General features: G+C 35.5%; 1 protein-coding gene across 1 annotated transcript; it reads right to left on the reverse strand.

Annotated features, from left to right (window-relative positions):
• Nucleotides 1-1,098: 1,098 nt before the first annotated feature.
• Nucleotides 1,099-8,835, reverse strand: LOC110713867 (pyruvate dehydrogenase E1 component subunit alpha-1, mitochondrial-like). The gene is made up of 8 exons (XM_021892305.1): nt 8,049-8,835; nt 6,600-6,679; nt 6,354-6,431; nt 6,125-6,220; nt 5,959-6,030; nt 5,718-5,771; nt 5,529-5,594; nt 1,099-1,540 (listed from the first exon to the last, which is right to left on the reverse strand). Exons 1-8 carry the CDS (start codon nt 8,740-8,742, stop codon nt 1,496-1,498), a joined length of 1,185 nt encoding a protein of 394 aa, XP_021747997.1. The 5' UTR covers nt 8,743-8,835; the 3' UTR covers nt 1,099-1,495.
• Between the last annotated feature and the right edge of the window lie 3,818 nt (nt 8,836-12,653).

Genomic DNA, 12,653 nt, shown 5'->3' on the forward strand with positions numbered 1-12,653 from the left:
GAAAGTGCTTTTTGTTGGCAGCTGTTTCCCCCCTTTATTTTTCGCAATCATGAGTTTGCACGTGCGGGACCACTTAATTGGCAGTTGTTGGTAACCACAACTTCCGTCATTCACTAATTTATTGTACACCGGCTTTAAATAAACATTTGTGAACATATTTGAGCTCGCTCTTTTGTAACAGTTTGAGCTCTAATCTGAGCTAATATACTGAATAAGAGAGGAGCTTTTATTACACCAAATTATTATATTTAGCCCAAATAATAATCTTTGGAATATTAGTTATTGAATTATTTTAAAATTTATAAAACATTAATTTTTTGAATTATACAGAGTACAACAATTAATTGTGTTTGGAATATTGCTGGATTAGTGTCCGTGGATGCACAATAGTAATTTGTGATATAATATAAAAATGACTTAATGATGCAATTCATATGAAATAAATAAATACAATGTATATAAGAAAAATGAAATAATAAGGCCAAAATTAGTAAAATTAAAATTGTAGACAAAAACATTGTTAAATAGTTGTGTTGAAAATATTTAAAAGTACTTGTAGTATACATTATACCCAGTATTACATTAATGATGTATGTTATTCCCAATAAAATTATACAACGAACTTCCAAAAAAAAAAAAAAATGTAGAATTACAAAAAAAAATTAAAAGTCAAAAATAATTGTATTTTTCACTTTTATTAATATACTTCATTACTTTTTCCTCCTATTTTTTAAATACTGTGAAAAAACACAAACAAGAACTATATTGTGGGATGAAGAAAGTACCATTATCAAGCGTATAAAGTGATATACATAAATAGTACTCGGTACCATATTTACCACTACTCGGATAACAGATAATACTTGTTTTCTTGTGGCCAGTGGACTTGACAATATTGAGTCAAAAAAATGACACCCAATCTAAATTCTTATGTAATCTGGGCCAATTCCGCACACTTGTTTTATATATGGCCTAAATTTCTAAATTTGATTGGTCAATGTCATAGCTAACAACATCAATAGTTTAAGAATACAAGTGATACAACAGGCAATGAATACCCAACACAGAGCATCAAAACACTCGTAAACAAAAAATTAATGTTTCAAAAAATCAGCAGTGTATAATATAGAAACAATAACAATAATCAGCCAAGGCCTTTGTGCTTTCAGCAACAACTTGGTGTGTTATTTGTATATTGTGATTTGTGAAGCACAAAAAGCGCTTTACGTAAGTCAACTTATTGACTTGCGTATAAAGCTCTAATCAAAGCAACACAACTAGATCCTGAAGCACACATGAAATTTCGTTAATCAATACATGAGACAAATTTAGAGCTGTATCGCATCCACTGCAACAAGGCAGTGGCCCTAATTTGTAGGAGCGAGAAAACCTATACAACAATAGAAAGCACAAGCCTATAAAAATTGGGTCAAAATCTTTTATTTCAAGTTTCCATCTCATCTCCATACGACTCACATCAAAATGTTACTTTGGCTCATGGTAGAGCAGTTCTAAGTACTTTTCTGTCAGCACCGAATGACTGCAAAAGATAAAAATCACACGTCAATCAGAAAATATTTTAGGGGTATGACATTAAGAAATTAAACAGCAGTCACAGCATTGTTAGCATATTGTAGCAAAACTGTGATTTTATCAGGCAGGGAACCTAAGGCAGAAGCCACCTTCTAGCAAAGGACTGACAAGTTGGGCATTCAAGGCCACTTAGGCCAACAAATCATGAATTCACAGTTTTTAAGTGCTGGGATAAAAAAATTAAAAAAAAAAAAAAAGAAATAAAAAAAATCAGATCCAGTAGCACGGGCTGCAAAGGTGAAACAATGATACGCAATTTAGGTCTGTTGAAATATTTGTCATGCGATCATCATAAGTAAACTGTTGTCCTTTTCCTGCCCCTTTAGCTATTTCACCCTCCCGTCAAAAAAATAAATAAATAAGCTATTTCAGCCTTAGCCTGTTTCAAGCAACTACGACACACCAATGCTGTTCCAGCTACATAAACCACAATATAAGGTATAGTTTAACTCTAGTCCAGAGTCCAGACTATTAAAACTTCCAACAACTGCTGTTCCAGTAGATTGTCTTAAACTAGGTTGCACAAAAACGGGAAACGGAAACAAGGAATCGGGGAAACAAAAATTATTAAATTATGAGAAACGGGGAAACAAAAAAATAATTAAATAAATAAAAGATATTTATTTAGAATAAAATACAAATTGATTTAAGACCAAACTTTTCCTCTTTTCTAATACAATGTTCCCACCGTCATTCATCTCTCTTCTTTAGTTCTTCTCAAGCATATGAATATATATGGAGACAATTCACAGATGAATGATGACGATGACGGTAATTTGTAATATTTCCTTTTTTTCTTAAATTAAAACAAAAAATAAACCCCAAACCACCGAGGTTTAATTGCTTCATTAAAGGAGAAACGCTTTTATACCCTTGATTAAGTTTCCCCGAGGTTTCCAAACTTTCAAATGGTGTTAGACGTTTCGCAAAACCCGGAAACTTTCAAATACGTTTCCGAAACGTTTCGGAAACGATACGTCAATGAATTTTCACGTTTCAGGTTTTAAATGTTGTCAATAGTGTTGATACGAGTGGCATGCCATTATAATGCATACTATTAAAACTTTTAACATGTGTCATTGTCATTCTAGTGGATTGTCTTAAATATGTAAGGATGATAATAATAATAATAAAAAAATTCAAAAAATATGATAATGCAAAAGTAGATTTATTTAAGGAATACGAATGAAAAAGGCAAAATTACAACCATTGACACCAACTTTAAGGGGTTTTACATTTATTGACACCAACTTATACTACTACTTAGGTTAACACCAACTTAGATTTACAAAAATGTAAATATCATTAATGATGCTGGAGTGGATCCACTTGCCCAAAAGTTATAATTTACTATATTAAAATCGTTTTTAGTACTTTAAAATGGATTATTTAAACAATAATTAAGTTCAATGTGTTACTTATTATTTTAAAAAAAATAAAAAATAACAAAACCCCAAATTTTTCTCCTCCTTTCTTCCTCATCTTCTTTGATGTTGCTCCTATAAAAACCCTAACTTTTATGAGACAACATTGAAGAAAATAAAGATGGTGAGGAGTTAATCTGAATTACGCTGCTTTTACAAATTAACAGCCACAATAAAAACTAGTTGGAGGTGATTCAATGGTGTCCAAATTAAAATCCATATGCAAGTCATCAATCGCATAGGTCTAAGAATGTTCCAGGGGTAAAATTTTTGAAGCAGCAAACCTTCGGGAGTTACCATAAAAAGAAATTCCAAAAGGATGACTTTTCGAACGATCGTACTACTTTTGGCTCTAATTTTTATTTGTTCTAATTTATTAATTTTGGCATAATGCCAATTTGTTAAGGTGTAACTATGTCTAGTAATAGTGTAGTACTTCTAGTTAATGTATTGACATATGATTTCTCTCATTTTGTAATAAAAAGCACGTTGATTTAAATTGCAAACAACTAAACTTGTACTCCCTCCGTCCCTTTTTTACAAACATGTTTGTAAAATTACACGGGAATTAAGGAACTAAGAATAAAACAAATAACAATAAAACAAAACACAATGGAAAGTGCAAAACATTAAATGATGTCTTTGAGTAAAACAAAGATAGATTAATATTTAATGATTTTATGTCATCAATCCTTTGCTAAAAAAAAAGGACCAATAACATGCTCCTATTAGAAAATTAAGAATCAATCATATTCATCTAAATTAAGGAGTGAGAATAGAAAAGTTAGAGTGAGAAAATAAGATTGAGCATTAATTACATTACAAAAAAAGAGGGATAATTTGGAAAATTTGGAAAAAAAAAATACTTACTAAAAAAGGAAAGGAGGGATGTAATTTTGGAATATCCAAAAAGAAAAACAGGAATGTAATTTTGGAATACCCAAAAAGAAAAGCAGGAATGTAAAAAAGGGACAGAGGGAGTAACAAAGAAGATGACTTATTGAAGAAAGGAGGGGAGAGAAAAAATTGGGACTTTGTTATTTTAATTTGGGGCTTTTTTAAAAAACAATAATTAACCCATTAAACTTAATTACTGTTTTGATAATCTATTCAAAATACTAAAAAATGATTTTAATTCACTAAGGGTTCGTTTGGCATTGCTGTAGTTTTCTGGTTTTTTGTTTTTTAAAAGTATATGATATAAGCCCCATAATGAATCAGAAAGTATTTAAACTTATTAAAATCATGATAATTTTGAAAACTGACAACAGAAAAGTGGAAACACCTTTTTCTTGTTTCATGTTTATGGTTTTAAAAAAAATGGGAAACTGAAAACAAAAAATGATGCCAAACAAGCCCTAAATGTTTAGTTTTCAGCAAGTGGACCCCAATCAGGCATCATTAATGTTATTTACGAGTTTTTTTTTAAACGAAATTGGTGTCAATCTAACTAGCGGTACAAGTTAATGTCAATAAATGTAAAACTCTTCAAAGTTGGTGTCAATAAATGTAAACCCCTCAAAGTTGTAGGAAATGAAATTGTGATTGATGAGCTCAAACTGAAAATGGACAAGTTGAAGCATAGCCTGGCAGAAATGGGAATACACTGTTGGATAGGTCAATGGAGATCTTAATTTCAGATTTCAATCATCCGACATTCTCACCTTCATCAATATTTTCATGTTATGCCTTTACTCTCCCCTCATTTATGACCCTCTTTCCTTATACCACACACCGATGCCTGCCTACTAATAATAAAGTTCCCCTACAAATTTAAACGTGGATTGCCACTCAAAATCAATAAATAGATCTGGCCATTCGCTAAAAATGTTACCTTAGCCCGATGTTGCCAACAATTATCAAGGTGGGTTATACATGAAATTTGCCCTAATTTAAATACAGCATAAGCCTACAAATCAAATAAAAAGCGGACGGCCTCAACAGTTACTGTCCAAATGACAAGACAATAAGCCAACCTCATGAACTGAGCATAAATTTCACAGCTTTGTGAAAAAGAGTGCACACTTTGTTATGAGTAAAGGTCATTAATAAATGAAGTGATGATTCTCAGAGGTCTACTCTACTAAATACCCATTGCAAGATTTGCAACAGCTAGGTTTACAACATGACAATAACTTTGCACTTGGAACTTTGCACTTGCTTCAAAAGCTTTTACAAATAAGTACTCCCTATGTCCACAATTAATCTTAAGGTATTGATTTTAGATGTCCATAAAAACTCTTCCTATTACTTGTAATGGAAACTTCATACACTCAATTCATGCGACATGGGCTCTCTCACCCACAAACTATCTTTCGATCAAATTTTTTTCTTAACTCCTCATTATACAGCAAGAAAGCTAACTACTAAAAAAAAACTTCATATGCATGCCCAAACCTAACTTGAAGATTAATTGCGGACAACGGCAGCATTAAAAGAAGATGAATTAATTGTGGTGCAAAGCATGGAAAAACGGAAACATTGTATGTACAGAGAAATTTGTAAACTTACCTCTACTCCATAACCTTTCACGTATATATTTGTAAAAAGCTCAGAATTATCAGGCATGGGACTCTCCTGAAACCACAAATTAGCAACAACAAATAACAATTTAGAAAACAGTGAATCCTGAGACAAACCAATAAAGGTATAAAATTATTATATGAAGTATAAAATAGAACAAAAAAGGTTTTCTTTTACCTTAGCCTTAGCAATGGCATCATCCACTTCTTTCCTGATCTCCTTTTCAATATCCTGTATCATTGCAAGGAAAAATCAAAAGAAAACTCCAAACAATGGATAGAATTTAAAGTGGCCGGGTACATAGTCAACACATAACAAATTAACGCCAAAACAGTACTTCTAACATAAAGCCCAAGAACAAAATCAACAAAATAGCTTACTTTTAAAAAAAACATCATGAAGTTAAGAGAACAATTACCTTTAGTTCCTTTTCTGCAGCAATATCATGAGCCAATATCAGCTTCCTGACTCTCTCAATAGGGTCACGTTCCTGTGATGAAATTCATTTAAACTATCAAATAACTCTCTACATTCTCCAACTGAAAATTTAAGTTCTTTTCACATTCCCAATGCTAGCTCTTTACCTGTCTAATTCCAGATATCTCATCACGTGTCCTGTAAGTGCTTCCAGGGTCAGACATTGAGTGTCCATGATACCTATAAGTGTCCATCTCAAGTATCTAAAGACAGACATGAAAATAAAAATGATAAATTAGGTAGAGCGATGCATCCCACGTATTACCAAAATCTTAAAAAGACTAATGGTAAGAAGCTTTTGAGGAAAAATAGAATAATGTCCTAGCATATACTTACAATTGGCCCATTCTTCAAAACATATTCCTTGGCAAATTTGCAAGCTTGTTTCACAGCCAATACATCCATACCGTCAACCTGCAACAGAAAAGTTCCACAAGAATGTTATGAGACAATAACATTACCAAACTGCATTCCATTACAGGTGCTAAACCGCCAATTTCTACCAATAGCCTCCATTATGAACAACATGCTAGTACACAAAATGCCAATCAACCAGAAACACAAATCAAAATCATATCAAACCTTTAATCCAGGAACATAATCTCCACGTTTGTAATAAGCTGGACTCTTTGCAGCCCTCCATTCTGCAGTTCCCATACCATCTAAAGCAAATACAACCCATGAGCTAAGTAAAATCACTAGACATAACATTTGAAACCCAATGAATTAAACATTTATTAGAATCAACCGCAAATACAATACAATACAATACAATACAACAAGATTTAAAACAAATACCCCAAATTAGAGCATTATAAAGGTAATTATAATTTCCACCACAACAATACTCTGTAATTTACTAGGCATAGCCTTGTAGTTGTAGGGTGTGTTAATTCCATACAAGTCTATATACAACACTAAATAAACTTTACTCAACCAAGATGAAATTGAGTCCTGTTATTCACTTTATTTTTCCAGCAAATGTATTTGCATCCTAGTGTTCAATGAACTAACAACTAAGATTTCTCTGTCCCAGCTTGTTGCAGGTTGCAGCTTCCTGAATTCATGGGGGCAGGGAATCGCTAGGGATCTTTAACATAAACAAGAGCACACACACCAATTTCAAACCAAAAAACCATCAATGAAAAAAGAAAAGCTTTTGTCTCAATTATGATACAAACCAGCATCCAGGATCTCATTTCTTTCAAAATTCCCACATCATAAGCAATATCATACGAAATCAAATCATCCAACACAGCCATAAATAGCAGCAATGCACAACAATTCAGAAACATAACACACCGAAAAAACCCAGTATATTAGCAAATAACCCGAATCAAGACTAGATAGAATTTGTGAAGCTAATTATAACCCCCACCAAAACAACTATTCAATAGGCATAGCCTCGTAGAGTCTTAGTTTTAAGGTGGTGTTAATTTCAAACAAGTCCTAACTGAAGACTAAATAGAATTTACTCAACCAAAAATGAAATATAATCCAATTATTCATTTAATTGCTCCAACAGACAAATTCACATCCTAGCGTCCAGTGAACCAAATTTTATTCTATCATAGCTCGTTGTAGGTTGCAGCCAACTTGATTCACAGGGCAGGGAGCCACAGGTGATCTTACATAAACTAATGTACATACTCCAATATCTAACCAAATACTGCAATAAGAAAAGATAAGGTTTTGTTTTTATTCTTAATATACATATAAATATTACCCATATTTAGCTACTGACAGTGTAGTACACATTGAAAGATCTAATCATTGTCTCAATTACAACACAAACCATCATCCAAGATCTCTTCTCTTTCAAAATTCCCACAAATCATACCAAATTCACACAAAATCAAAACATCAAACAAAACCATATATTGCACCAATTACGCACACCAATTCAGACACACAATACACCTAACACCCATAAATTACTATCAAAGACCCCAAATCAAGAAAATGAACCAAACCAAACAAAAAACAAAAAAAAGCACAATTATAAAATCAATTAAAACAAAATTGACTTACAATGATTATTTTCACAAACCAAAATAGCAGGCAGATCCCAAAGCGCAGCCATATTCAAAGCCTCAAACAATTGACCTTGATTAGCAGCACCATCACCATACAAAGCAAAACTAACAGTATCTTCCTTATTATACTTCTGAGCAAAAGCCAATCCAACACCCAACGGAACCTGAGCACCAACAATTCCATGACCGCCGTAAAAACCCATATCCTTCTTGTAAAAATGCATCGACCCACCTTTACCCCTCGAACACCCATCTTGTCTCCCCATCAATTCGGCGAAAGCGCTAACAAGCGAACCACCCCTCGAAAGATAAATGCAATGATCACGATACGCGGTGATTATGTTATCCTTCTTAGTAATGGCGGCCTCCATTCCAACAGCGACGGCTTCTTGGCCGTCGTAAAGATGGCAAAACCCTCGAATGAGCTTGGCTTTGTAAAGGGAATCGGAGGCGATTTCCATTCGCCGCATAAGAGCCATGCTACGGAAGTAGTCCATGAGTTCAGACGGCGTCGTATCGACGGAGCGAGAAGGGGGTTCGATGATGTGGGATTTGAAAGGGATGCTGGTTTCGATTGTTAGGGTTTTGGTGAAATCGGAGGAGAAGAGACGGTGGTGGGTGGAGGTGGTTAAGGGGCGGAGAAGGGAGGAGAGAGATTTGGTGTTGTTGACTCGGTGGAGAAGCGCCATTGTTGAAGAGGAGAGAGAAAGAGGGAAGATGAATTGGGGATCGAATTAAGGGAGAACGAGGTGAACGCGAGTTGGTAAAGGAATCGATTTTATTTGTAGTGCCAAACTACCTTTTCGATTTTGGAATATTTAAATTTAGGTATTTATCAATTTATTTTCAGCATTTTGCAACACACACCAAAACAATGACTAGGTAATATGAATTAATCAAGTAACCTCTAAACGACGAGTAACTCCTTTTCAATGCGTAACCCGATTATATTGTGTAGCTAGCCACGTCGTATGAAAACTTATGATTCATATTAGTCTTGATAAGATTATTGTGAGTGGGAGGTGTGTGTTACACCATACACGCGCGCGCCGAGCCGGGTCGGGTCGGGCTCGGGCCTCGGGACTTGGGGTCTTGAGGAATGCGATGCGCAGGCATGGGTCCTTGTTATCTTTTTGGAGAAATTTTATTTCCTTTCTTTGTTGACAGAATATTCTTTTTGATTGTTGGGATTTTCTGACTGTTACGGATTTTAATCAGCCACTAATCCCTTGATTATAGCTTACTGTTTCATCCCTTGTTTATTGCTCTTGACTGACCGAGTTCATCGGGACAGTTTTTTAGCTAGGTTCTTCCCTCGTTTTATGCTAGCCATTTTCCCTCTTCTGCCTATAAATACTCGGTGGTTTTCTCAGCCAAAACACAACAACACAGTCTTCTCTCTTCTCTAAAATTATCTAAACACGAGTTCTTTCTTTTCTGTTTTCTGGGCAAGTATTTTGAATTCCAGCCGGGTTTGTGAATGCACATAAACTCCGGCGTCGTGCTTATCCTGGAGGGCGACCGCTTCTAGTCTACTACAACGAGAGGTAGCGTGGAATCGTCTTTTAGGACAGTGGTTCTCCATGACACATCTAATGTCAGTTTGGTTCACGCGTCAAGAGATAAGTAATTTCTGTTTTATTGCTTATTAGAATAACCAGTAACACTCATTTTCTTCATTTTAAAAAAATAAAAATAAAATAAAACATTTCTCGGCCACATAATGGTTGTGTTTCTATTTTTTTCACTTTACTAGTTTGTATTGTATTATCTTTAACATCATAAATATGTATGGAATGACCCTTATCTCAAGAAAAACTCAATAGAAATCTAAAAATTCGTCCCACCACTGAATAAAAAACACGAGGAAATACTAGTTTGTACCCTATATAAACAAAACTTGTTTATATCAAGGGTTATTTTGTAAATTCAGTCGTCACAACCCCATATCTATCACCACCGTGTAACCACTAGTACCGCTGCATGACCAATAGCACCATCAACTGACTCCTGCACAACCAGTTGCACCACTAACCGACCACCGCATGAGCAAATACCTTTCCATGAAGGGTTAGTATGGGCCCACTTTACATAATTTGCTACTAGGGTGCCTTTTGTTCGACTAGTTGGCCGGTTTAGAGTCGCACGTGGTTGGTTGCCGGCATGGCCATAGGAGGGGAAGAGAAAGAAGGAAATAGTAGCCATGGGAGGGGAAGGGAGAAGAGTGAAAATTTGGTGACATAAGCAAGTTTTGTGTTATGTAGGATATTAATTGGGTTTTCCTCCAAAAACATAGACAAAAAAAAATGTAGATGAAACAAAAAATAAAGCAAAGTCCTAAATCTCTCACAAAAGTCAATCCACAACAGTAGCACCACTAATTTGGGCAAATTACAGCACCGCCAACAATAATTGGAATAACAAACACAAGGACATAGCATGACAAAAAACTCGACCATCTATTACCGCCACTACATAGATCAACGGAAAAACTTTAAAACTAGAATCAGAGGAAAACGATGCAAGGTCCATGAGTAGTGTCGCAGCAGCATAGCTGTGTGCGCAAGCTGCTGCTTGGTGCGGGCTTGCTGCTCGTGTGTGGCTTGGTGCGGCAGTGGTGTGCGGGGGTTGTGCTGCATGGCTTGCGACATGGTGCGCATAGCTATCAAGCTTTTACGGCCTCGTGGCTTGTGTTCTTGCACGCCCCGTAGAAGAGTCGACGCATACGGTATTCTAAGCTATGGGTGTGACGCGGCTATGCGGTATCCTTAACGTCGTCGTTGAAAGGAATTCCGTTAATAGTTTCCCGACTGAAAAGGTGAAGTTCAGGGTAGGGTTTTCTTCCTCAATTCAAGTTTAAGGGGAGGCGGTTGTTCTTGCGTTGGCCTAATGATTGATCTTTTGGTTCTTTTGGCATCTGCTGGTGAAGTCTGGTTGGGTTCCGTTTGTGTCTTCAGATGGCTCATTCCATCTTGTGGGTGTGTGCGCAGTTCCTGTTTCCTTACTTTGTTCAGTTAGGTTTTTTTTGTTTCTTTTATTTTGCCTTTAATTATGTTTAACCTGTTAAGTTGACTTGTTATATTGCTTGGGTTTTTGCTTTTTAATATTTGTGTTGTTGTTCTTGAGTTGGAGCTCTTTCGGGTAGCTCTAGTTTGATTGTTGTTTGTCAACAATACTCTTTATCTGCTTGTTCATGAGTTAGAGTTGAATAGAGTAATTCTAGTTACGGAGGGTTATGAAGTGTTATCGTTATTCTTGGAGCCTTATTGGTCGGTTTTAGGGATTGTAAGGTTATTCAATCCCTTGCTAGTTTGGTTGGTGGCCTTTTTGGTTGCTTGTTCGGGGTGGGATCGTGTTAAGGGGGTTTATCGTGTTGCATGTATGGCTTCTCTCTTTGATAGTTTGGGTGATGTCCTTTGTGGTTGTGTTGTTTTCCAGGGGCTAGCGGTATTTATGCAGCTAGGAAATATTCCTTATATTTGGAATTTGTAGGGAGAAGGTAAGTTTGAGGGGAGAGGTTTGTTCGCTTGTCCTTTTGCTTCTTAGTTGCGGGATGATTTGGGTCTTCATTCACTGACTATCATCCCAGTGTCGGTTTTGGTGTTGATGATGACAAAGACAGTCATCATTAAAAATTTCAATCTTGAAGGAGACTCCCCATCTTTAATGTTTGGGGGTAAGCAAAGTCCTCCGTTTTCTTGCATTCTATATAGGTAGAATTGTGTGAAGGAAACCTGCATTTTGGTGTAAGGTTTCTATGGGCAGAGTCGAGGGAAAATTCAACTCTTGTGGTTTAGCTCCCGGACTCTTAGGAGGGGGTTATGATTTTCAATTCCTAAGGGTGGAGTCGTGTGATGGGTCTTTTTGTTGGAAACAGTGTGCTTTTCGACTTTCGGGTGTATTGTTACTACTCTACTTCCACCGGTATGTTGCATTGGAATTATGGCAAGTTTCAGTTCTCTTCTCTAGTGTCCGCTTGCATTATCGGTCCTTCTCCAAGGGTTTGGTTCGTTTGGCAACATTTGGTCCAAGAAAAGGTTTTAGTAAGAACCTTTTGGTTATTCGGGCTCTAAGGAATTTGGTTTGATGCACAAGGGTGTACTCATTTACTTTGTTTTCCCTCTTTTGGTTTAGCTAAGTGGGTTTTGTTGTTTTTATTTTCTTGTTTTAGAGAATTAAGCATAAAGGAAGGACTTAACATTTGACATTTTTCACCTTTAAGGACCTTACAGCGGCTGACACTTATTTTTTTCACCTTTAAGGACATGTGGTTAATTTTCCGGCAAATTAACCCACCTGAGCTCTGGCCAAACAGTTAAGTCCTTCTAAATAAAAAGTTAAGTCCTTCAATTCTAATACAAAAGTTAAGTCCTCAAAGCATTTAATACATTTCAAACATTCCAACTGTCAAAATATCAAAATATTCCAACTTTTAAAAAAAAATTTAAAAAATTCCAAGTATTCACTAAATATTCCAACTGTCAAAATAAGAGATTTGTTGAGATTCCAAAAAATAGTCGTTACACCAACTTAACATTATAAAAGATAGCTTCTTCTTCCATAATGTGTAGTAACCTGGAAAAAAAAATCACAATGAGTT

This window comes from Chenopodium quinoa, unplaced genomic scaffold, assembly GCF_001683475.1.
Source record: "Chenopodium quinoa cultivar QQ74 unplaced genomic scaffold, ASM168347v1, whole genome shotgun sequence".
Classification (NCBI taxonomy): domain Eukaryota; kingdom Viridiplantae; phylum Streptophyta; class Magnoliopsida; order Caryophyllales; family Amaranthaceae; genus Chenopodium; species Chenopodium quinoa.

What these genes read in the sequence shown, in the direction of transcription:
- LOC110713867 (XM_021892305.1), bottom strand. Translation starts at nt 8,742, where the DNA reads ATGGCGCTTCTCCACCGAGTCAACAACACCAAATCTCTCTCCTCCCTT. An exon ending in CTGCAGAAAAGGAACTAAAG is followed by an intron (nt 5,772 to 5,958) that starts GTAATTGTTCTC and finishes GCAATGATACAG; the next exon opens with GATATTGAAAAGGAGATCAG. An exon ending in TGAAAGGTTATGGAGTAGAG is followed by an intron (nt 1,541 to 5,528) that starts GTAAGTTTACAA and finishes TATCTTTTGCAG; the next exon opens with TCATTCGGTGCTGACAGAAA.